This window comes from Coturnix japonica, chromosome Z (genome assembly GCF_001577835.2).
Source record: "Coturnix japonica isolate 7356 chromosome Z, Coturnix japonica 2.1, whole genome shotgun sequence".
Taxonomy (NCBI): domain Eukaryota; kingdom Metazoa; phylum Chordata; class Aves; order Galliformes; family Phasianidae; genus Coturnix; species Coturnix japonica.
In genome coordinates this window covers 24423856-24450054 of record NC_029547.1, presented here as the reverse complement: position 1 = coordinate 24450054, position 26199 = coordinate 24423856, and the positions used below count along the sequence as shown (strand labels likewise).

Sequence of the window (26199 nt, the reverse complement as noted above, 5' to 3'; positions counted from 1 at the left end):
TAATATCTATTCAGTTTTAGTCTTGTGCTGTAATCAAGGTATTATTTCATACAGATAAGTGTTTCCTTGTAGGAACTGGTACATGTGTTAAGTTTTAGTGTAGATCTCAACAAAATGCAATGTTTAAAACCAAGACCTATGTTATAATTAAGGCTGCTGTAGGGTTTGAAAAGTAACGTGTCCATTCATACACACATCCCTGTGAATGCTTTCCAGTTCTGTGATTAGGGTGAGAAAGAAAAGAAGCAGTATTTGTGTAAATGTGAACTTCTCTGAGATAGACAGTAGTGTATGTCACAAAAAGAAGTATACCTAGCAGCTTTCTGTGTGAAAAGACAGTACATGAAAATATGTAGGGCAAATGAATAACCAGTTTTCAGCAGAACTATGCCAAACCCAGCTTTTTTGCTCATGTCATAAAATGACCACTTATAAAACATCTCACTCAAACTGTGCCTCCCTTCCTTCAAGTAAGATTATGAGTTTCTTTTTTTTTTTTCTTCTTTGAAGTTTCCTCTATTTCAGCTGCAGTTTTCTTTCCCTTTGAATGGTGATTTTTGTGTTCCATATCATGTTAATGAAGAGATAAATAATTATTTCACAGATTAGAATTATACCAGTCCAAAAAAGCTTACTGTTTCAAGTCTAGCAGTGGTAGAATTAATTTCAGTGACACCCATCTTAACATAACAGTGTTTTCCTCTTGTAATACCATTTCAAAATCAGAATTTCTTACTGACTTAAATCTTTCCAAAGTTTGACTGTGTGGATCCCAGGTGCTTTTGATTTTCAGTATCCCATACTGAAGAATGAAGAAGGCATCTGTGGCATGTTTTCTCAGATTAACATGGATTACAAAGATGGAAGCTATAGTTGTATTCAAACCCAGTGGTTGTAGTAAAACTTTTAGGGGAATAGAAGCAATGTTTTCTCGAACAGGACTTAACATCTGCATTTTATATATATAGGGCTGTTTAATTTCAGTTTTATTTTGTTTTCCTGGCCTAGCATTTAATTGAAACAGAATGCAGTAGCAGATAAGGATATTGTGCATGCATATCAGAGGGCTGTGGTTAAAAATCAGAATAGTGCTATAACTCTCAAGAAATCCTGACAACGTGGTTCACTGTAAACACAAGTTATTGAGGAATCCCTTTTTTCTTCAGTGCCTCTTTGCTCACAGGTATCTGTAGCCTCCAGGTACAAGAACCATGACACTTAGCAAGTGTGAACTTGTACTGTCTGTCATCAACAAGGATTAATTCTGTGCAGGAAAGTACTGGACCTTGATGCTTATCTTCATGAGTAAGCAGATGACTTAGCAAGGAGACCTCTAATACATGTAGACACTCTCATGCAGCCTAGTTTCATCTTGAACATTTATTTTTTCAGTGGTCACTTCTGTCTGCTGTTTTAAAAACTTTGATAAAATGGGTCTCTCAATGTTGACACATCACGCTTCTCTTTCCCAATGCCAGCTCAACTTATAGACAAGAAAAACACACGTAAAATGCTACTTGCTTATTCTCTGACAAACAGCACTTAGCAAACTTAGAGACAGTTACTAGGATTCTTTTTTTAGCTGTACGATGAAATAAAAATCACATTTGCAAAGCTTTGGTGCTTAGTGTATGCAGTTCATCTCAGTGAAACATAGCAGAATTCAGGTGGGTTTTTTGTTTGTTTGTTTGTTTGTTTGGGGTGCGGTTGTTGTTTTGTTTTGTCTTTTAAAAAGTAGACACAGATCAAACCTGCATTGAATGAGTAGCGTGTAACCATTGTCTCCTTTACATGTGGAAATACTGTACTTTGTGGACAGAATTCTTAGAGTTTATTTAGCGAAATTTCTCCATTTAAGTGGGATTTAAAATATTGTGATTTGACGACAAAATTGTCCTGGCAAATTCGAAGGACTGGAGGACCCTAATCTTTACTGAAGAATTACCACAGTTAATGAGTTTACACCAGGACAGGATATGATGTTACTGAGGTCCTGTCTCATGCTGTTGAAATAAACTAATCATGTTTGAAAAATCCAAAACTAATGTCTCTTCTAACCAAGTGTGTTCATAAACGTGTTTTCCTTAATGGCATTAGGTTCCCACTGAAGAGGAATAATGCTGAAGAAATAAGTCAGGTTATACAAAAGCATTCATATCTCAGATAATACACAAACTGTTTAGAGAAATATAAAAGAAATGATGCTTTCTTTTAAGTAGTCATTTTCTTTTGAATTATATCACGCATCAAACTGACATTTTGTCTCTGATCTTGGATTCAAATACTACAGGGAAAAATTGATGTAGACTCTTACTCTCTTCTAATTACTTCTGCTTGTGTCACTTAATATTTGTTAATTATTTAGTCATAGCTAAAATGCTAGTATAAAGTAGAACATCTCTGCAGTGTTCTGAAGGATGATAAACATTATTAGTTGATTATCACAGGAGTAAAAAAATCATAAATTATGACTGACAGTGATTTGTATATTAGAAAAAAACTTGTCACATTTTATATTAGGAAGTCAACCCATCCCACATATAATGGGAGTGGCTCCAATTTCTACAAAACTCATCAAATCTTGCACACAGCTGACCTACTAGAGATGAAAATTAATCGTTTTGAACAAGTATTTCATACAGGGAAGTTACTGGTGAGATCAGTTGTTTATAGTTGCACTTTGGCCAGGCACAAATCTGTACTACATTGTAGTACACTGAAAATCTATGTGTGCAGCATGGCAATTTTTTTCATTTACTAATTTCATCATTCATCAAGATAACTTTTTAATGTTATCGGTCTCACAAATTGTCAACATTTTAGTCACAGTATGATTGTACATGTGCTTATTTGAGTGGTCAAAAGGGAAGTGCATTATTACTGCCAAGATTTTTGTGTTGGGATATAATTTGTATAGAAGTCAGGGAGTGTAAACTGTCTTTTACAGCTGTTTGATAAGTCTACAGTCCACTCTGCAAACAAAGATATTGTCTTTGGAACGAGGAATAAAACAGAATGCAGAAGTCAGGTTTGGTTAGTTAGTTATTATCTCTCCTTTATATATTTTTTAAAGTAAAGACAAGATTTTATGGATATGGTGTGTGGTTGATTGATTTACGTATTTTTGAACTGATACATCGTCTTGATTATTCTGTGTTATCTTCACATGCAAAATAAGAATTAAAGGTCAGATTATGCTGCCAGTAACAAAATGTGAAGCAGTAATTCCAGTTAAGGTTTTTACTAAAATAATAATAATAATAATAATAACAACAACAACAACAACAACAACAACGATCTTTTACTAGGTAGAGGATTTTTCTACCTTGTTTGTGTTTGTAAAACAAAAAGATCATCTTGATCAACAATAGCTGAATTAGAACTTGTTTTCTACAGTTTATCTTGCTCCAAGGAGGCCATAGGTGCTGCCAGCCCTATTAATGTTACAATTTGATTCCTACAAAAGAAATATCTTCAAAAACAGAAGCCGAGGTTTAGGTGGCAGAAGAAACAGGACTCTGCAATCACAGTGTGTATCTGTCTAGAGAAAACAGTCATGGTGTGGAATGGAGTTTTCCAGAAGCTGTGTGTGGTTTGGAAAGCAGTTGTGATTTCCAGACTGCTTCTGCTACAGCAAAACTTACTCCTGTCTGATACCAGTCTGCTAAGCAGGAGAGTAGAGAACATTTCTGATGGTCTGCCATTTCTGGTGGTGCGACAGTAGTTACTCCTAAATAGCAATTCACATAGATACTGAGCAGCTAAAAAGTAAAGTTATTCCCAGCAACTATTACTATCCAGCATGGGTACTTGGTAGAACATTTAGTACTGCACTTGTACAAATCAGCATAACACTCCTCTCTTGCTCAGTAAATTTCAATAGATGTATGTTAAGCATATGCATTCTTCATTCAAAAACTGTGTATGTGTATATACACACATATGCATGTGTGTATGTGTTTGTACGTGTAAGTTTATAAAATTTGTATTTCCAGGTCTTGTGGTTATAAATGTGAAATGACAATAATCTCTGCTTTTTAGACAGTTAGAAATATCTTCAAAAAACAAATCACAGTTGTCTTCCAGTGTTTGTTTCACTATTTTTGTTTGCTTTTGTTGTTGATCCTTTTTCTTTTGTTGAATTACATAAACATTAATATTGGCTACTGGCAAGCCAGAAAATTTGTCTGTATAGCCACTCATGATAAATTTATTCCCAGTGTTAAAGAGCTTGTAAGTCCAACAAAATTTCTCAATAATGCAAAATAGGCGTGCAGTCACTGGTTGTTGGTGTTATATGATGCTAGTAAATTCTGTATAAGTATTTTGTTCACACTCCCTTACTTTGCTCACTGCTCTGCCCATAGTGAATGCCATCTAATTATACAAAATTGATTACTTCCTCACTCATCAAAAAATAAAAAAAAAATTTAAAAAATCACAAACAAGCAACTTATAAAGGCAACATCCATAAATGTGTCTTTTTCATGAAAGAATCCGGATTTTTAACAGATCAGGTTTTTTTTCTTATTTATTTTTATCATAGATTCCATATAAATTTGAAGTCATATTTTGCAAAAAATATAATGGATTTTGAAGAGAAGAAATAAACTTCAGCATACACAGTCTGCATATATAACCTTCCTATCATAGTCACCATACCTGTGGTGCTTACCATGTGTAACACCAACTCTTTGCTCTCTTGAAACAGTTTTGTATTAGAGTATGCCATCAGGAATCATTTGAATGATATCAACACCCCATGGCATAGTAATGAGTCTTTTTCAGTTGCATTTAGAATCCTTCCTTTCTACTGTTGTTTCTTCATGTCTGAATATAGGATGGACAGAAGTTCCTGTCATTTCTCTTTTGTCGCTTAGGAGCTTGCTGGAGATGCTGGATTATATTCTAGACCTGCTCACCTTTCATGGTGAGCAAGTCCATCATCACCGTAGTGAGTAATATAGTGCCTGACTGTTCACTCTCAGATCATTTCTTGATTTCCTCCACCACTGACATGCTTTTCTGGCCCTACAGTGAGCTGGTGCAGGATGTAAAACATGCAAGAACATGTCAGTATTTCCAATAGTGTCAATCTACTGATATGAGAGATCACAGACATTTGATAATTTTTCATTATCCATGAACCCGGACATTCTTCTGTCTTTCACAGTGTATTGCAAAAGAGTAATCATAAGTTCATCTGTACAAGGTCCAATCTGTACAAGTTGCCCTTGTCCTCAGTACAGTCTTGTTAAGCATGAGGCAGAGTTCCCTTCCTCACATTTGAGAAATGTGTTCTCTAATGGAAGGATATTTATTAGAATTCAAAAGAAAAGAATTCCCCTTGTTCTCAATTCCTTTATTTAACATCAACATTTTCTCATTCCTCATTACTATTTATCTGTATGATGTTTGTTTCTTATCTCTTGTGTTGCAGTTGCGATCGAGTTCAGAGCTTGGACAGGACATCCTGAATGACTGCCTCACAATTCAGCCCCTCCAGACAGCACCATCACCACACAATGCTGTGGATAATGCATTGGGACAGTCCCCAGGGCCAGCTCATGACATTTACCCAGGTACAGAAAAGACAAGAAAAAGCTATATTACTGCTTGCTTGGGATTAGGAATTATTTTACCAAGTACTCTAAAATTCATGTCTATCTTGTGAGAGGAACAGAATCCGCAAAGTAATATGAAGCAATGTAAACAGATTTTCTTGTCTTTCTTTTTGATGGGAAGGGAGAAACTTCTAGTTTTGTTCCTCAAAAGAACCACCACAGTATCTTTCCTCTTTAGGCATTCTGCTAGCAATTCACTTCACTGCAGAATCATAGAATGTTTTGGAAGGGGTCTTGAAGGTAATCTACTTCCAACCACTTTGCTGTGGGTAGAGATTCCACCCACTAGATCAGATTGCCCACTTCTACAAGTGTCTTCTTGTAGGCAGCTTGTACTGTTGAAATCATCTGGATTTAAGGAAGGTGTTTTTCCTTTTCATTATTAATGAAAAGTTTCTAGTAGATCTACATCTGCCCCATGAGCTCTAATATTATGTAAGCATAAGAATAAGCATATTTGTGCTGTAAATGTGATAGTGCTGTTTTTATTGTGTGGATTACATATCTGAGATTTTCATATTAGTACATCAAATTGACATACCTGGCTAAATGTACAATAGATGTTCAGGCTTTGGATGTATTTGAAACATTTTGGAAGTAAGGAGGGAAAATATATCTCAGACCTCAAGAAAACAGTGGGTAGGATGTTAACATTTTTATGCGATATTCTAGTAGTTGTGAAGGCATCTGGTTTTAATTTTAAGACAAAATGCATTACATCTTCTAGCAGTCCAACTACTAATTGAGGACCAGATGTAGGAAGTGAAAGAATTGGCTGAATGATATATGAAGTGTTGAAAATAACATTAAATGAAGTGGTTACCTCAGTAGGTGGCTAATTTTACTGACAGCGTTGGAATCACAACAGTTTTATCATATGTTTCTGTCAAGGTTGCCATGAAATACATACTAGTTGGTATTTATGTAGTCTTATATGACAAAAATCAGGAATTTAAAGCTGTGATTTAAAGCTATGGAATCCAAATTTATAAAGTAGTTGATAGTATCTGTTAATCTGTTAATCTTGTCTGATTATAATCTGTGTGGCACTTGTGACCCCAGAGCCTAAGGAAAGTTCAGAATTTAAAGACCTGCTGCCCAGGGATCCTCTAGTGACATGGTATAAGTTGCATCTGTTTTCTTTATATTGTACTTTGAGATGGAACTGGATGATGAGGAATATTTAGATTTATAAGAATTATTTACTGACATTACCCAGTGTATGGCAAAACTTACATTTAGGGAAGAAAAAACTCAGCTTTTCCTTTTCCTTTCAAGTGCATAAATAACATGGAGGTTAGATGGGGGACAGAATGTCATATGAATTCAGTACCTACAGCTGAGACCAGGTTTTCAGAAATTTAAGACATTCTCACAGATTTCCAGTGTATTCCGTGTAGCACTGAGCTCTTTCACAAGCCTGACTTCCACACTATGATTCAGAGTTTAAACTCAGGCTTCTGGGTGAATCTGGACTAAGTGTGACTTGAACAAACTGCTGTCCATGACTTGTTGGATTCCTAAGCAAAGTGAAACAAGTGTCTCCAGCCAGCTCTTAGATAGCAATCTGCGATCATCACCATACCCCATAGACAACTTCAGAGGCTGTGACACACTTTCTGTGACCTTGCTGATGTATTGTCTTTCAATAGATAGGGTTTACAGAAATACTGATTTTTGAGACTCTTTGATGTAATCAATCATGTGTTGGGTTTTTTGGCATTGTTTCCATTGTTTAGCAATTGTTATGCACTTAATCAACATGTAAATATATATATATTTAGCATTAATTTAGAATCATAGAATCATTTCAGTTGAAAAGAACCCCTAAAGGTTATCTAAACTCTTTTGCAGGTGTCATGGTGATAGGACAAGGGGAAATGGTTTCAGACTTAAAGAAGCATAGATTTAGGTTGGATGTAAGGAAAAAGTATTTTACAGTGAGGGTAGTGAGGCACTGAAATGGGTTGCCCAGAGATGTGGCAGATGACCCTTCCTATGCGACATTCAAACCCAGGCTGGACAGGACTCTGAGCAACTTGTTCTAGATGTAGAAGTCCCTGTTCACTGAAGGGGAGCGGGACTGCATGGTCTTTAAAGGTCCCTTCTAACTCTAAGGATTCTATGATTCTCTGTGGTTCTGTGATTCTTTGACTTTAGTCCAACTCCCCTTCAATGAACGGGGGCTCCTACAGCTAGATCAGATTGATCAGAGCACTGTCCAGCCTGACTTTGAAAGTCTTCAGTCACGGGGCATTTACTACCTTCTTGGGTCTTCTCTGTAAGTAGCAAACTAATTTCCCTTACACAAGTTCTCAGCTACCTATAACTTGGCAAATATCTTGTAGCTTAATATTCCTACTACAGAGGTGATACTATTGTTGTTTCACTTAAATTGGCTTAGGGCTTTGTATCATATGTAAATTAATCTATGTCACTTCGTTGTGACACCTGCGCAATCTAATTGAAATTAATTGTTTCACTCAATAGAGTTGCTACATAATAATATACTATATAGCAAAGTCAGTGAAGTCCAAAAGGAAGGGACTTGTAGGAAATTACAACATTATTAATGCCCCAAACATGAAATGCAAAACACCTGAAAGCTTAAGTGTACTTGCAGTGAAGTTACTCTTTCAGCTTCTTTTAAAACAATGTTGTATTTTGTTGGGATAAAATAAAAACACTGAGACTTTTTTGAAAAATATGATTTCTGCAAGGAACTGATAGTGTGCATATTAGCTGAAATGCGTTTGTTCCACTTTTCAAGTAGAAACAGGATAAATTTCCATTCTTCCAGTGCCTTCAAGCTTCTCTCACTTTGAGCTGCTTTTCTCATACTTTATGCACATTTAAAGCAAATGAAGGCTTTCTCCTTTCCTATGAGGTTTACATAATAGACATTTGGAAGTAAACTATTAGAAATATGTGATTACAAAAAGCAGGCATTTGTATAACAGTCCATTTCCACTTACTGAAGTGTAACAATGCCTAGAATGACCCCTGCTTCTCTGTGCAGATTCAGAATCCAGAGTCACAAATATATTTAGATACAAAATATGAAACAATCTTATTGATTATGTATGTATCATTTAAACTTTAGATTGCAAAAATGCTTGCCTGGTCTTGTGGCTTTTGTGACTTCACTGAAGAAATATAAACTGAGCATAGTCCTGTTAAAACAGTAAGATAACGTGAAGATCTGCTTAAAACAAACACAAAGTTACTGAAAGTATGGCTAACAAGTAAAACAGATTGTCTTTACAGAATACTATATAGAAATGTTCTCTAAACTCATGGTAGCAGTGGTAAGAGGAGAGGTATTTTGGGGGTAGAAGTGAACAACATAAGGAAGTATAAAATTGCTGATAATTTGCAAAGTGGAAGGATTATTTTTATTCTTTTTTTAAAATGTTGCCTGAAATTATAGTTTTCTGGCTTCATTTAATAAAAAGGTTTGGGTTCTGTATCTATTTCGATGCTTCGTTTCTGTCAGGTTTTTAAAGGAACCTTATTAAGCATTAGCTTTTTCTCTCCTATCCACACAAATTGTTCCTGTGCATGAACACATGTGAATTTAGCTTCTCACTGAGATAATGTCATTGCAGAGGTATTCTCATGGAAAAGTCTTATATTCTAAAATAAATAAATAAATAAATAAATAAATTGTAATTGTTTGCTTTGAGGCTTTAACTTTCTTTTTTTTCTTTTTTTTTTCTTTTTTTTTTTTTAAATCTGAATTTTTTGCTCTTTCTGAATTATTTTATCTTGTGTTGCTCAGGAGAGAAAACATTTTTGCTAAGTAGTTGCACTTAATTTTACATCTTTCTATGTCAATCTAGCTCCTGGTATACTGGAGTCAGTGAGAATCGTGGTGGCCATTAATGTTTCTTCAGTTTCATACCATTCAAATCAAATGGGAACCTGTGTGTTCAAGCAAGGAATGGACATTAACATTTGAAACACTAGAAAGGCATGTGATACATACAGCTCCCAACAAAAAAGTGATCAAGCTATGTAACAGTTTCTTAAATGGTATCCAGAATTTTCTGTCTGTCTATTAAGACCTACTCTACTTTCTGACCTGTCACTGACAGTAGTTGTTGACTGCCATTAGTCTGTGAACTGCCAGTAGCTGATAGTGTTTCACTTTTTGCTGGTGTTTACCAGATTCAGGTAGTACCTTGGACCACTGCCATGTCTTCACTAGAAAGTCTTATGGTAGCATTTCCCCTAGGAAGCAGCTGCCAGCATTGCAATTTCATTTCACTGCGTGCCCACAGAGATGTTACTGGTATGCTACCTGCCAGAATCTGTGGCCATTGTGTAGTCTTCCGCCACATCATTCATGCCGCTGCTCTTGGGGGCTTCATTACAAGGCTCTGTGGGGGTCCAGGAATGCTGCTCTGTCATGCTGTGATCATTTAACATTGCACTTGCACAAGCATGTCTTTGCAGATAATATCACCTGTGCTTTTTCTTCCATAAACATTGTGTCTTCTCCTCTGTCCCCTGCTATAGTTAGCTCTTATTTTATGCCACTTACTGTCCATCTGTCAGAAAAAGAAACAAATAAAGGGAAAAAAGGGTTTTGGGGGTACATGAGGAAAGTGGAAACACATCTATAGCTACTTTGCTCTTATATTAGAGAGGTCACTTTCTTACTGAATTATTCCTTTTTGGATTAAATGATCTCTCACTTTACCATGTGATCTACGTCCTCTGTGTCTTTCCAAGGTTTGGGAGGCATTCAGCAGTCAGGTGTCAGCTGTGACCTGCACTGGTATTAGGAGGCTGTGATCCCTGTAAGAATGAGCAAACAGTAGGACATAGAGCAGAGGGCAGCTACAGGTGGTTTTGTTTGCCATACTTGCCACACCGTAGAGCAGCCTCCATTCCTCCAGCTTTGCCCACCAATGTGACTCATGCCTACCTGATCTACACTTTAAATTACCTCCATGGTGTCTGTGTCAGGTATTTTTATTCAGGGTGGTTTCCTGTCTGGGCTTTCATTGACTGCCATCTCCACCAGCTGAAACATACTCAGGACATGTTAAGTGTCCAACATGTAACCTCTTGGTGGAGGCTGCAGCATAATTATAGTATTTTAGAGTTGCTCAGGTTGGAAAAGACCTTAAAGATCACCAAGTTCAACTGCAACCTAACCATACTACACTAACTGTAGCAGCTCTCTGCTAAATCATGTCCCTGAGCACCATAACCGATTAGTTTTTAATACATTCAGGAACTGTTACTTATCCACCTCCCTGGAAAGCCTATTTCAGTGTTTCCACCTGTCACCAGTAAGAAGAGACCAACCCCACTCTCACTGCAAGCACCTTTCAGATATTTGAAGAGAGCAGTAAGGTCTCCCCTCAGCCTCCTTTTTCCCAGACTAAACAGCCCCAGTTCCCTCAGTTGCCTTGTAGGGCATATTCTCCAAACCCTTCACAAGCCTTGCCCTTCTTCGGACCTGCTCCAGCACCTCAGTGTCCTTTCTGTATTGAGGTGCCCAAAACTGAACACTGTACTTGAGGCCTCACCAGTGCTGAGTACAGGGGCAGAATGACTTTTTCAGTCCTGCTCACCACACCATTCCTGATAAAAGCCAGGTCACACTGCTGGCTTATATTAAACTGACTGTCTATCAGTACACCAATGTCTCTTTCCATCAGGCAGCTTTCCAGCCACTCCTCCCCAAGCCTGTAGGGTTGCTTAAGGTTGTTGTGGCCAAAATACAGGATAATTATGCTCCTGAACTTTCCTTGACTCTGCTTTAGTGTGGTGAGCATCCAGTATATCACGTTGGCTCACAATGAGTAAGAGAGGAATTACAGAAATAAGCTGAAGACTTGGGATGGGAGGTGGGCTTCCACTCGTTTGATCTGGGGCAGCAACATTCAGAATTGTGACCTCAGAAATAGTTTGTGTGAAGGCGAGATTGTGTCCTAAAAAGAATGTTCTACTAAGACATCAGCATCCATAGAAGTGCTTTTGCTAAAGAAAGACATTATAGCAGTGATAGCACCCTTTGGGGAACTGGTTTAAATTCTAGAATTTTATCAATAAATGTGAATCTTTATCTCCAGCATGCTCACTAGCATAAGTTTTATAGATATAATTTAATACTGTAAATGAGTTTTTTTTGTTTTTTTGGTTTTTTGTGTTTTTTTTTTTTTTAATAAAAAGACTGGAAGATATGACCACCATTGATGACTCATTTTCCTGTTGTGAAGAGCCTAAAAAATTTTAAAATCTGATTCCTTTCTCAGACTTAATAAAATATTTAAGAGCATGTATTTGGCTGCTGCTTAACATCAGCATTAACTGCCTGACACACAATAAATAAATCAATAAATCAAAATAATTGTATAACTGGATTGTCAGAATGATTTGGTAATCAGAGTCTTAATTCCAAATTTAAAGAACTTTTGAAAATGAGATTACAGGATTGTCGTGGTAAACTCATTAGGGAATTTGGAGGGAGTCCTGTAATGCTTTTAGTTTAATCATTTAGAATCTTTCCTTATTCAAAACACATGCAAAAGCAACCTCATAGAAAATTATGAAACTGTTAATGTAAATTCCATATTTTTGCATATTTTATTTTCTTTCACAGTCTATAAGCTATAACAGCAGTAGCTGTGTTTGGGTTGATGTCTTCTAGAAATTTGAAATTTTTACCAATGAAAAAATATAGAAAGTTATTTCACTACTTAAAAAACTGTGCTTTCAATTTGCTTGCTAGCTTTGAAAACTATTTCAGTATATATTTGTCCCTTCTTCTACACTATTAAACTACAGAAGAATTGCGGCTCATTCAGGCAAAATTCCCAAGACAAGGTGCACAACTATGTTGTTCCTGGTTTCATGAGGGCATCGTTTGGTAGCAACAGAGGTTATTTAGGTATTTTTGTGTCACTGCCTGATGAAGGTTATTTCTTTCCTTTTGGTTTCAGTGGCCGTGTTCCCCAGCATGCAGACAAGTGGAAGTGGAACAGCGGCTGGGGCAGTGTCTTTGTCCCAGCCCAGCAGCCACCCCTCCCCAGGATGTAACGTACAAAGTAGTTCTCTCCATCCTCCTTCCCAGTTATCTCTTCTCTCAGTTGCAGACTCTGAGAGGTAAGACAACCTCCTGCTTGTCCCGCACCATGGCTGAGTCAGGACCACATTCAGAGCTACCAGGATGGGCAAAAATTGTATTGTTGCTGTTCGGAAAGTTGCTGATGGTATCCCCTGGGAAACAGTTACAATGGGTGTGAATTGACCCAGGGAAGGAGAAAGAGACTTTACTATACCAGCCTGGTGTTGACTCAGGGCAATTCCTGTCCATTTCCAATTCAGGGACTTTCTCCAAATCCCTTCTGATTTCCACCAGTGCCCTAAGCAAGGAACGTCAAACTGGCTGGAATACTTCAAACATCAGAGGAGCCCAGTAACACCTACCAGAATAGGGATCCTGAGATTCATGTTTCAGTTTGCTTGCAGTAGGAGAGTCATAAATTTCTCTCTTTTCTCTCTGTATTCTTGTAATACAGACTATTTCAGCAGGAATTACTAATCTTTTCTGTTATTAAGACTAACAGATAATGAATAGATCTTATTTTTTATTCACTGTTTTCTGAATTATTGCCATCACTTAGTTTATGCTGGCTAGATACAAACCCTTGGCTGTCTCAATGATTTTAGATATACCAGCGATGTGAAAATTGCTTAAAACGTTTTAGACATTTTCTAAATTGTTTTCATCAGTATCTCCAATTAATTGTATAGCATGTGGCATTGTTACACTTCAATGCAAATGGAATAATGACTTCTTACTATACATATATGGTTACTTAAATCCAATTATTTTTTATCTAACTATTTTTCACTGCTCTAAATGATTAATTACTGTATGTTACAAATATATTTCAAAGTGTTTAATTTCCTTGTGTGATAAAGATTGCAGTAATTTGGAGAACACAAAAGAGTCTAATTATAAACCCAAGAGCATTCACTAGATTTTGATTACTGATACTTCTTTTCAGGAAAGCATTAGTAACTTCACTTTATATCAGGAAGATGAAAGAGCACAATGGTTCAGGGAACTGATAACAGGCAGAAGTGTTTCTCATTTTCAGATGACATGAGTGAATTCAGTTATTTTTGGAGCCACTGAAAGTTGTTGATGCATCAGTCAGAGATTGCCTTTTCACTATCATCTAGTGCCTCAGTCCTTCCTCCTCTCTCCTGGCCACATAGTACTGACCCTTGTCCCTTTATCCAGCCTTGTGTGCAAACTCTGGAATTGCTCGTGCTCTCTTGCCCCACCTGCTTTTATTTTTTAATATAGTTTTCTGTCTGATATCCTCATCCAACAAATACCAGACCACAAGGTGACATGCAGGGTCTGATCAATAACTAGTGTTATATTGTGATAAAAGACACTGATCTTCTAATTAGCCTAGGCATGTCTTAACCCATGGGCCACAGGCTTATTGTGGCCTGGCGCAGCTTGCGGTGTGGTCACTGCCTGCCCTGCACTATTAAAGCTGTTCCCTACAGAGTGGCCCCAGGCATTGCTCAGCAATAGCCAGACCATCAGTGTGCTGCTATTAATGCTGTGCCGACTGAATGCCAGACACAGGGAGGACTGTGTTGTGCAGTGCTGACTCAAGCAATAGCAAATAATGGTATGCATTTTAATACATAGGCTAAACAGCAGAGAATGCACAGTTGTGCTCTCTGTTTTGATACAGGAATTAAGAGAATAGGTAGAATAGATTTCAAAATCACAAAAACAAACAAAAAAAATCTCACGTTTATATTTCTGGCACCATTTTCAGTTGATATAAATACATTTACACTATGATGTAACTCATAAAAGTCTTGAATGGGTTACAGATCTCAGAATATTACTGCTCTCTATGGAATAACAACAACAAAAAGCTTGCACTGTATACTCCTTTATCATGGGTTAGCTGTGTATGCTCTCTTCTAAAGGGCTTTAGTTTTTTATTTCTCATCTGTGGAGGTACTTTGAATTAGTTAAACAATTCCAGTATCTCAATTTGTGAAATAGGAAATATGGCCATTTAAATTCATTCAGGAAAATGCATTAAAGCAGTTTTCATTTCATTACAGAACATTTAGTACAAATTAAGATCGGTGTTTAAAATAAAAACTAATACAGAATCTGTATTTTGAATCAAGTACAATTCACATGTGTAAAGATCCTGCAGTTATCTGTCACCTCCACTGCATTGTGGATGTAATGCTAGCTGTGAAAATATAAGCTGAATGAACAAAGACTTCAATGTACAATGCATGACATAAATGGCTTTGAAACATGTGAATCCCCAGGGAATCATAGAATGGTTTGAGTCAAAAGGGATCTCTAAAGGTCCATCTTATCACTGATAGTGCTGCAGGGTTTAGGTATCCAAACAGGGGATTTAACCCCTTCATAGTTTGCAGTTCCCTGACATGCTGCATGTGTTAGTGGTCATTCCAGTTAGGATGAACTGACGTGCACACACTCTTGCAATTGCTTGCATTTAGTAGTCTGAACCCAATCTAAGCTGGTTTGGTAACCTCTGTGACTCTGGGGCTATTCGTGTGTCCCCTTCCATTGTGGACAGCATGCTCAGGCCTGTGAGTGACAGTCAAAAAGAAATAAGAACTTTATCTACCTTTCCATGGGCTGTAGGATAGAGAAATAATGGGTAGGCTTCTTTTCTTTCTCCACCACAGTGATGGGAGTGTGAATGTGAACTGAATTAAGCCTTGCTAATGTGAGAAACTGAACAAAACATGAGGCGCATGTCCAGCTGTTTTCATTCTGTGTACCAAGTGCAACTTAGAGAGCATGGATTCAAAAAGCTGCTTCATTCACCAAAGGAGACAGCATGCATATTAAAAGTGAAAGTTTACATTTGTTGCAGCTTGCTAGTTCTGATTTTCAGTACTTCTGTAGTTTGAAATATTGCAGCTGTTCAATGAAGATAGCAAAACATTACAGTACCCGAAGTCATATCTATGAAAAAATATATACTGGTTTTTACTGATTTTTGTAATAACAAAAAACTTGGGCATTCAGGGAAACTGAAGAAGAAAACAATCTATTGAAAAACTAGAAAACCAGTTCTGTTTTCACGTAGAATATTTAATTTGCAAAATAGTGCAACAATACTGAAAATGCCAAATGCTTGAAATTATTTCTAATAATTTCAAATAGTAACTTTCATGGTCACAGAAAAACAAACAAACAACAAACACAAAAGCTGCATGCATATTTTGTATTAACCAGTGTGAGAGCTTGTCACAGAATCAAACAGAATTCACAGAATCACAGTTGTCAGACGTTCTTTCACCATTCTGGAAACCAGAACTAGTGGTATTTCCCTGAAGCATGACACAACCTGGCTTGACTGGAATGCCTGGAGATGACATGAAGCTGGGAAAAAGAACTTGCGCTTAACTGTTCAGTGATGACTTACTGATGCTATTTTAAGTTTATTATAATGCTATTATAAGTTCTGTGGCAGCACTTCTTTTTATTATTTGAATTTGTGGTTATATTCCTTTTATGATTTCACTGTAATATAGTAAGTAGCTCCATGCCAGAAGCAAAAGTCTCCAAGTGCTTCTAACCAAGGAGCTGGGACATTGTGTTACAAAGCCCTTTGTGTGTGGCATACAAGGGTCTGACTTGAAGATAGGCTTTAGTTAGACATGCAAACAGGGTGGTTTTGAAATCAGCACAGTAATTTTTTTCAGGATTGCTACACTTGGGAGGTTTAGGTGCTGAGACATTAGCACTTTTTTTTGTTAGTAAGCAAATGACACTTAGAAATCGCAGATAATAAAGAGTGGAGGTGGCAATAGGTCTAATCCCTAACCTGTGCCAGAGCAGACCTAGCAAAGCTTGGAATCATTCTGTCCATGCTTTCTCTGTTTTCTGAAGGCACTGTTTTCCATTTTGAAACACCGTTTTCTAATACAGTTCAGTTACAAAAAATGATGAGAGTAATGTTAAAGTTTTTATTTATCTCCGTCTTCTTCCACTCTCCTCACCAAAACACTTCTGACACTTATTGAGGGACTATTCTTTCTTCCTCCTGCCCCTCCTTTGACTATATGGACTACTGGTTTGATCTGATAGAGCAGTTCCCGTGTTCCTAAAGCTAGAGGACTTGCAGCATGAAAAGGATTTTTAGACACTTGTTAATGACTAGTAAGAAAGATGTAGCACTAGCAAATGCTGTCAACAACTCTGAGAAACCATGGAGACAGAAACTTCCTCTGGAGCTGTTGCCATGCAGGATGCTGAACAAAAGTATGGAAAACAATTTTGCTTTGCTTTGACCAAAATGCATGTATTTCTGTTGTGGGAACAGAACAGTTGCAACTTAAAGTCAATGGAGATAAATATGTTTTAGCATAGGAAGGTAAAATGAACCAGGATTAAAAAAATAATAATAATTAAAAAATAAAAATAAAAAAATTATTTCCCCAAAGTAATGAGAATCTACTCATACCTTTGGGGAAATTATTTATTTTTTAAAAGTGTGCTTTAAATCTTTCATAAGAGTCATAGAATCATAGAATCATAGAATGGCCCAGGAAGGGACCTCAAGGATCATGAAACTCCAACACCAGGGCTGCCAACCTCCACATTTAATACTAGACTAGGCTGCCCAGGGCCCCATCCAACCCAGCCTTGAACACCTCCAGGGATGGGGTGTTTCCTTACAAGTATTCCTGTGTTATGTTTATTTTACTGTCACTGACAGTTAGTTGGTTTACAGAGAATTACAATAGAAAGTATCCCTTATTGGCAGTGTATTGAATTAAGGAATCATAGAATTGTTATGGTTGGAAAAGACCTGTACGATCATCTGGTCCAACCACCATTCTCATGATGACCACTAAACCATGTCTCTTAGTGTTACATCCACACATTTCTTGAACACCTCCAGGGACAGTGACACCACCACCTCCCTGGGCAGCCCATTCCAGGGTCTGATCAATCTTTATGTCAATATCCAATCTGAATCTCCCTGACACTGAGGATCTGTGAAATCCCTACCATGCAGCATAAAGACAGCAACATCCAGCATAGTTTCTACCTCAAATAATACCACTAGTAGGACCCTGCTGAATAGTCAAATATAGTTTAATGATAAACTGTCTTCTCCTCTTTCCTTATTCATATATGAATGCAGTTAACTTTCTTCTAGTTTTAATTTTTAAACAATTATTTGTTTTTTAAGCAAAGAAAATATTCACTTGCCTTTCTTAATGTAGTTTCATGTGCTGTTATAATTCCTGCAGAATTTATTCAAAACTGCAGAATAATTGGAATTAACCATTTTCCCTGCAAACTACTAAGTGGGAAAATAGAAATATGGAATATAAAGTAATTCAGAATAACAATGTTTTCTCAATTTAGACAAATTCACTTTTCTTTTGTAACTCTAAAACAGCACACATAGGAAAAACAGGAATGTACAAAAAGTAGGGATATGAAACTGACAATGCTGAGATCCTGTTGCCCAAAGAATGGTTTGGTATTTGGTTTCTTATAGTTTGCTCTGAAAGTAATGCCTCCTACTTATTTCCATGGAAATCATGGCAGGTGTAAAGAGCACAATAATACTGTTTGACAGAGAAAAAATGAGCTGCAAAATACTCTTTTTCAACAGTTGCCACCATTAACTGTGCATTTTCATTAGAAATGAAAAAGTGCCTGCACTACCACACTCATGAAAATCTTCACCAGTGGAGGTGACCTGCTCTTACTGTCACTACAGGTGAAACGTACCACCCACCACCTCACTGTGCTCTCGTCCACTGTTTGGTCTTCAGAAACATTCAGCAAGTGCCAGTCAGTGTTAGTAGGTGTAGTTTTCACCGTGTGGAGGAAATCAGTGACATAACTTTTCTCCATCCACACTTCCATGTCAGGCAGCATTCTGTCAGAGTGCCCCTCTGCTGCCATCTGTCACACAGCAGCAAAATGGAATAGGACACTGGTGGGAATGTTCAACATCTACTGCCATACAGTCAACAGCAACATAATAAAATAGGATGTGTTACTTTTGGAACAGCAATTGTATACACAGATTTTGTTATTTAGCAGCATTCATCAAGGATAAACAGAAAAAATATTTTACTCTAGCACTTACTGACTAGGGCTGGCATAAATGTAAATCACATCTGAGGAAGCTATGGAAAGGTAAGGGAAGTGGAAAGTTTATTTTCAGTGTTTAATTTGGTGGGGAGATACCTTTTGTATTTTACTAAGTATATGTATAAAGTATTCTTCACCCAGAGCAACGAGCACCTTGACACTTATTGAATAAAGAACTAGCATTGCTGAACTGGGCAGCAGAGGGCTGAAGGGGTGATTTCTATATGAGTAGGAAACACAGAGTGTGTGAGGGAAAACCTTTTGTGTGGGCCACCTCCTCTGGTGCAGATTTGTACAAGTGTGGCATGCAAGCTTTTGTTGGTCACTGACAAAAATGCATAACTAATGGTGGTAACTACATTGGAAGTTGTTTTGTAGCTGAAAGTTTTCTCTATCAAATAGTGTTATTGTGCTCTTGTATCTCTTGCAGTTTCTATGGAAACAAATAGGATGCATGGAGTGACCTACAGATACAACATTTTAACTAGTCTTAAGTAGATACAATTTAGAAACTTTTTCATTTATCTTGCTTACTGTCTGATCTAGTCATTGCCGGGCAGGACAAATTTTTCCTAGCAAGCACTGGGAAGGAAGAAGTTACTTGATAGCTCCCAGAACAGTTCTCTACTGATTTTACATACAGCAAGCAGTAGTGAGGGCATCCTTCTGCAAATCTGGCTCTTTCCTGACCGTATGTACTGCAGCACTTGGCAGCAATTACTGATGTCAATTTCCTAGTGGTTACAAACCAGTCCTTATTGTTCCAGAAGCAAAATTAAATTTGCAGTTCCCCCAGTAACACACTGTGGTTTGTTTGGGAACAAATCTAGACTGAGACAAGTCCAAGTTTCTCTTTTGTTGGGCAGAGGGGAAGTATAAGAAGTAGATAACTATAGTCACCCATACGGGTAAACCAGGAATTCATGAGGTGATTCATAAATCATTATAAAGTCTACTGAAAAAGATTCCTGTCTTGCTGTAAGAAGTAATACAGTGCCATTGGAAGGTTCTTTTGGTTGTTTAATCAAATGTGAAAATTTTAAAACTGTGCTTTTCCCGTTGAGTTTTGAAAAGGACTTTTTGCATGTTATTGGCAGCTGTTTAAACCATTTTTAAGAAATCAGTTTTCACAAATTGCAAAAATACCAAGGATCGTATCCAATGACTTTTCAAAAAGTCATAGCAATAAAAACTTACTGTACATTGTTCTTCTATGGCAGCATTTAACACTCATTCTGTGGGGTTGCTGTACTCACTCCAGTCCTTTCTTTTGGAAACCAGTTAGACCTGGCACTGTTTTAGAACCTTCCTGATATTTTCAGCCCAATACAACAATTTGGTTATCTTTTCCTGAAAATTATTTTCTAGTGTGGTTGTGAAACACGTCGTTCTTTGTTTTCTTCCTCCCTGGTATGTCACTAAGTGTGTACTGCATCAGTAATGTGGGTTAAGGAAATATTTAGTGCATTAAAGACTCAGCAACTCAGTGCTGACACATTTCTTCCACCTACATAGTAGCTTATATGTTTTTTGAAGCTAATAGCAAATCAGCACAAAGTCCATCCAAGGTACAGCTAATGTATCCAATAGAAAAATGAATAGACAGTAAATTGCACAAAAAAATTGATATTTGCTATAGTACAAATGTAACTTATGCATCTACCAGGAATGTAATAAATATAATAAATAGGTTTCAGGTAAGGTCAAAATCACAAAAATGATGTGTGGCAGAAATTGATTCTGAGCTGTAACTTAAAATATTTCAATTGTCTTGGATTTACTTGTGATTATCTGTACAAAGACCCTTTCCTAAGGTGTTCTGTAGTGCTCCTACTGGACTTACATCACCTGCTGTACTCAGAGTGAATGTACAGCTTCCTTAGACCTCTACAGGAGAAATATTCTTTATTACAAGAGGAAAGAGAATGTTATGTAGTGTACTGAAGTCTAGTCTTAGGAGAACAGCAGTCAGACTGACACTTACGATCCTTTCAGGCTGTGTTACTTGCAAGCAACAGGCTCTCTTATCAGTAGCCACTAAGCATACATGCCACAGAGAAGAGCAAGTGAATTCTTTTGCTCAGCACAGCTGTCAACCTACTTCAGAGAGTGGAGTGGTTGTTCTGCAGTAGGAATACGATGTCAGTATTCATTCATCCTCCTGCAGAAATATTTTATTAGCCTTCCCAGCTTTCATCTCATGATTCAGAAAGTGACACCGAGCCATTCCTGAGCACAGGCTGAGCTTTTGTTTACTGATTTGATTCCATTGGTCTAGTGGGTAGTTTGGTCATATGGGATAGCGATGCCAGTTCTTGTAGCCGCAGCTTTCCTCTTCAAAAATGACTGTCACCTATTTGTAATGTGCTTTTGAATAAGCAGTTTAGAGGATATATAGATTTAAAAAACAAACAACAACAACAACAAAAAACACATATACAATCTCCATAAAATCCTCTTGCTTAGTAGTGTGTATCCTTGTAGTACCAGTAGTGACAGAGCTGTGTCTAATAAGCAGTTGAAATGATGAACGTCTGTGGTGGCTGCACCGTAAGCCTCATTCTGAACCGTCCTCTTACTCTGCTTGTAAGTTTACACTTTGGTTCCAGAGCAACATTTTGATATCCACTCAACCAGAAGCAGTTTAACACTTGCCTTCATATACATTATACTGCCTCCAGAATATTTTCAGATTGTTTCACCCAACATACACAGAACAGGGATTTCTGGGACTCAAAACTTGAACCTGTTGTTCATCTCCTCACAGTCTCCATTCACCAGAATAGTCCACTTCCTTCCTGGGAGGAAGAACAACTATTTGTTGATGTATATAGCTGGTACAGAGTCATATTATGACACAGAAGGCAGTGCCTCAAAAATAAGGTCTCCCGTGAGGTTTTTTCAACTGTTATTATTTAAAACCTGCCTACAGCAGTTAAAACAGGTTTTCCATCACAAGACAAGAATTCAGTGTTTTCATTTTGGAATCATCAAAGCTAACAACATGTCACCAGAAAGCTTGGCAGAAAAGGACCTGAGAGACTTGGTAGGCATCAAGTTGAACATGAACTAACAATATATCCATGCAACAAGGAAAGCAATTGATATCCTGAGCTTCTTTAGGCAAATTATTGCCTTGAAAGAGGTGCTTGTTTCCCTCTGCTCGACACTAGAGAGGCCACATGAGTTCTGCATCCATTTATGGGCTCATCAGTACAAAATAGACATAGACATACTGGTGTAAGTCAAACAACAGGAATAAAGATGATGAAGGACTAGAGCATCTCTCCTGTGAGGCAAGTCTGAGAGAGCTTGGACTGTTCAGCCTGGAGATGAAGGGGCTCTAAGGAAGGATGCTGAGAGGATGGAGCTAGGCTCACTTCAGTGGTACCTAGAACTGGGACAAGTGGAAATGGGCGCAAAATTTAATACAAGAGGTTCTGTCTAAATATCAGGAACGTTTCTTCACTGTGCTGAAGACCAGCCACTGGCACAGGCATGGCCATGGGCATCCTGTTCTAGGTATCCCAGCTTGAGCAGGGTGGTTGACCAGAGGACCTCCAGAGGTCCCTTCCAACCTCAACAATTCTGTGATTCTGTGATTTGAAAATATATCTTCTCCATATTTAGGGCTGTACATGGTTTTTATGAAGATTTTATATCTGCAAACTGCTATGCATTATTGTGATCTAAGTAAAGCAGAAAATATCTTCAGTGCTTACCTTAAAGTTTCAGCATTCTATAGGTTCGTCTGTTTCTGAACTCCTAGGTTTGTTGCTCAGACTTCTTCTTCCCAACACATCAGCCCCCAGAGAATTTCAGTTCCTCCTTCTGTGATACAGAGACAGACTCCACAGCTTCCTCATCTTCAGCAGCCTGCTGGAGTGCACCTGAAGACATATGAGTCAGCATCAAATCCTTTTCAACCAAATAGTCTCCACTTCCAAGGTAAGGACAAAGCTTCATCACTGATGTTAGTTGTTTGTATTTGAAGCCACTGCTGCTTGGCTTCAAATAAAATGTTTCAAGTGCTGACACTGCTATTTCAAGGGCCCCTTCCTTCTGAAAGCTATAGTCATCTGGGACCTTGCCTTCTGTATTTCTTGAAATTCATAGTTTAGCTAATGTTTATGCATCTTACTGTGGAGTGACGAGTTTTGCTTCAGATTGATTTTCAAAACTGTTATTGAAATAGAACTAAAAGTAATTAATTATGTGTTGGCCTCCAATTTTAATTTGATATTGTTATGCTTTTCATCACCCCTAACTTCTCACAAAGTGTTGCCAAGTTTATAAGCAGTGGAATATTTTTATCCATTGCAACTGTGTTAACTTCATTCATTAGCATACGTGTCTCTCAGAGCTGTGTTCCTACTTGCACTATGTAAACAGTTTCTGCAAAACTTCTTTCTCTCTATTTGATCAGTCAACTGCAGACTTATATAGTCATGAAGAAAATTAACAGCAGCTGAAATCAATATAAAGTTGTTTTTCTATTTTATTTTATTTTATTTTATTTTATTTTATTTTATTTTATTTTATTTTATTTTATTTTATTTTATTTTATTTTATTTTATTTTATTTTATTTTATTTTATTTTAAATCTGGTACGAAGCCTGAATGGTAATTAATCTTAGCATTTCAGAAATGAGTTGACAGAACTGTTACCTTTCAGCTGATTAAATATATGTTTGTCATATTAACATACACAAGGTGCAGCTCATATTTCATTTTTATAGTCTTTGGGATTCTGCCTCTTGATCAAGCTTCCTGGGAATTATTACAATAGATATCACAAGAAACATATTTTGAAAAAGAAAAAAATAAAAATAAATTAAAAGAAGCTTATTTCATTTATTTGCTTTCCATGATGTAAGCAGTCTCTCCACGAAACAGGATCCAGGGTACTTTGCAGAATTCCTGAGTGAGGGTGATGGGAAAAAGGAATGTGCCAGTCTTGTTACTGTGGGAGACCATATACATGTGTTTGTGAATTAAGATGATGATCGGTCCTGGCAAAATAATGAAAGAAAGAAAAGAAACTCTTGCAAAATATTCAGTGCAAAATAGGCTCCATTTCTTTAAGAAATTTTTAGATGATATGAGTTAGCTATACTGGAGTATATATATGGGCAGCTGTACTACAAAGTTATTTTTTCATTAATAATAATCAGGTTTAAATAAATAGAAACATTTCTAGCTTTCCAAATTTGCAAGTCCATCTGGCAGTACAATGTCTGATACGTCTGTATTGCTCTTCCCTGTCATTCTTTTTCCTTTTGCTCTTCACATTCTGATACTACCAAATGATTACTTGATGTTAGTGTAATTAATCTAGTGAATACTTTAGAATTGAGCTGCAAAGAAATACCATTTTGAAGCGATTCAGGCAAAGACAACTGGAAGGAACACTCACTCGCAGTGTATATTTATTAATGGCAATTGTTATTATTATCTTAAGAAAATATTATCTGAGAGAAATTTGTGATGCCAAGCAGAAAGCTGACAGAAAAAGATGTCAATCAGAAACTTCCTGCCTTATGGAAATGATAATCATGGCAGTCAAAGCCTGTGACACATCTGTAATTAAATCTGTCCCTCTTAGTCCAGTGAGATCAGGACTCTGCCACAAACTTAAACGGACCAGTATTTTTTCAGATGCTCAGCATCATTCAGGGCAAGACCCTGCATGTGATAAACAGCAAGAGCTTCTTGCTTCTAGAAGAGTTTCTTGCAATATGCAGCAATTTCATTAAATTTAGACGTATTTAATTTCCCCCAGGAAATAATGTTATCATGCCGGAAAAATTATTGTTTATTCTGTGTCACAACTTCTTTAATCTTGGAGATAGTGTATGTATTCAGGGAAACAAAACTGATACAACCTTGTGTGTATGTTGTTCATGTGCGTGTTTTAATTAGTTTAGTCATGAATAACTGATCCAATTCAGAGTTGCAATCCTGAGAAGATTTGTTCAGTTTCTGGAAGTTTGTCACCCAGTCCATTTCCCTTTTCTGTTTTTCCACAAGTGTGTGAAAATGTAGGAAAATGTTGCTACAGGTAGTTCTCTAACAGGTAATCTCAAGGGTCAGGTATGATCAGGGTCTAGGGTCTGAATTGTTTATGGCTTCATGTTATCCTGCATCATGTATCTGGTGCAGTTAATTTGGATATAGCACCATGTGAACCAAGACAATAGGTCCCAAGATCATTAGGAGATCTGTGTCATGGTGTGGATTGTAGTTCAGAGCTCTGCACTGTGTCCTGATGCACTGCAGAAATGGAGAAAGACATGGAAAAGTGCTAAGTAACTGACTGGGAGAAAATAATGTCCCCTCTTCTGGTTCTTCTTGTTTATAACAGTATATTCTATAGGATGGATATCTGTGACACTGAATTCCAAAAAGAAAATGTTTTGGGTTTTTTTTTCTGTGCTCTTCCATTTTAGAGAAAAATAGATGGGGACTTGGTATATCAGTTAATGAAAGAGCTTTATGCACTTCCCTAGTTCCCTCTGCACCGTAATGGTTACATGCTAATAGGTCAAAGCTTCTCAGTCTTTTCTAGACAATATTCTTTTGCTGGAGTAGAGAATGAGCAAATGTAGAGGATATGATTCACAATAGCTCAACCCCAAGGTAAGTAGTTTTTTTTGCCAGGCTTCAGCTTGCAATAGGCAAAGTTATTGCCAGATTGTTCTGCATGGGGAACAGGATGCTGTGAGAAAAGCACAAATAGAGAATGAGTACAGAGCAGAATGAAAGGACATTTCAGCATGTGTCTTGAGGGGTCTTGCCAGCTGGCTCAGACCATCAGACTGAAATAAGTGTTACTGGTAACTTGTCTGACTCAACAGTAAACTTCCAGAGTGTGTTCTCTTGCTGCTTGAGAAAAAAAAAGTTGATTTAAAAAGCTTTCTTTTTTTTAATTTTATTATTTTTTTAAGGATGCAAAAGCTGTCAATAGCTATGTAATTTCTAAGTCAGTTTTTAGGTGGCAATTGTTTTTTTTTTTTTCCTTTCATTTTATTTTATCTTGCCTCAAATGCTTCTTAAATGTCAGAACTGAACATTTAAGAATTGAAAAGGTTGCAAATTCCTAACATGCTTTACAGTATGACTCAGTTTTGTTCCAGTTAAACTTTAAAAGAAAAGAAAAATTGAAACTGTCATCTCGAGGCTATCTCTGCCAAGTGCCTCCAGCACCTGCAAAATACAGTGAAAGCTACAAGTGTTCAGCCTGTCTAGAGTGAGCAGAACCTGTGACCTCATGCCTACTGTACACATACACAGGTTGCTTTTGAAGACAAACCCCTCTTCTTATCATTTCTTTCTTTTATTTTCTTCTTTAGCTTTTTTGTAATGAAGGAAAAATATTATTATTTCTGTTTTTCTATG

General features: G+C 37.2%; 1 protein-coding gene across 1 annotated transcript in view; it reads left to right on the top strand.

The window, feature by feature from the left end:
- The window catches only part of LOC107306098 (zinc finger protein GLIS3-like), a 44246-nt gene that overhangs the window by 9513 nt on the left and 8534 nt on the right, over positions 1-26199 (top strand). Inside the window, exons 3-5 of the mRNA XM_015848920.2 lie at positions 5441-5582; positions 12584-12746; positions 22571-22749. Coding sequence (XP_015704406.1) covers positions 12601-12746; positions 22571-22749 — 325 coding nt within the window. The 5' untranslated portion in view covers positions 5441-5582; positions 12584-12600. The remainder of the gene's footprint in view (positions 1-5440; positions 5583-12583; positions 12747-22570; positions 22750-26199) is intronic.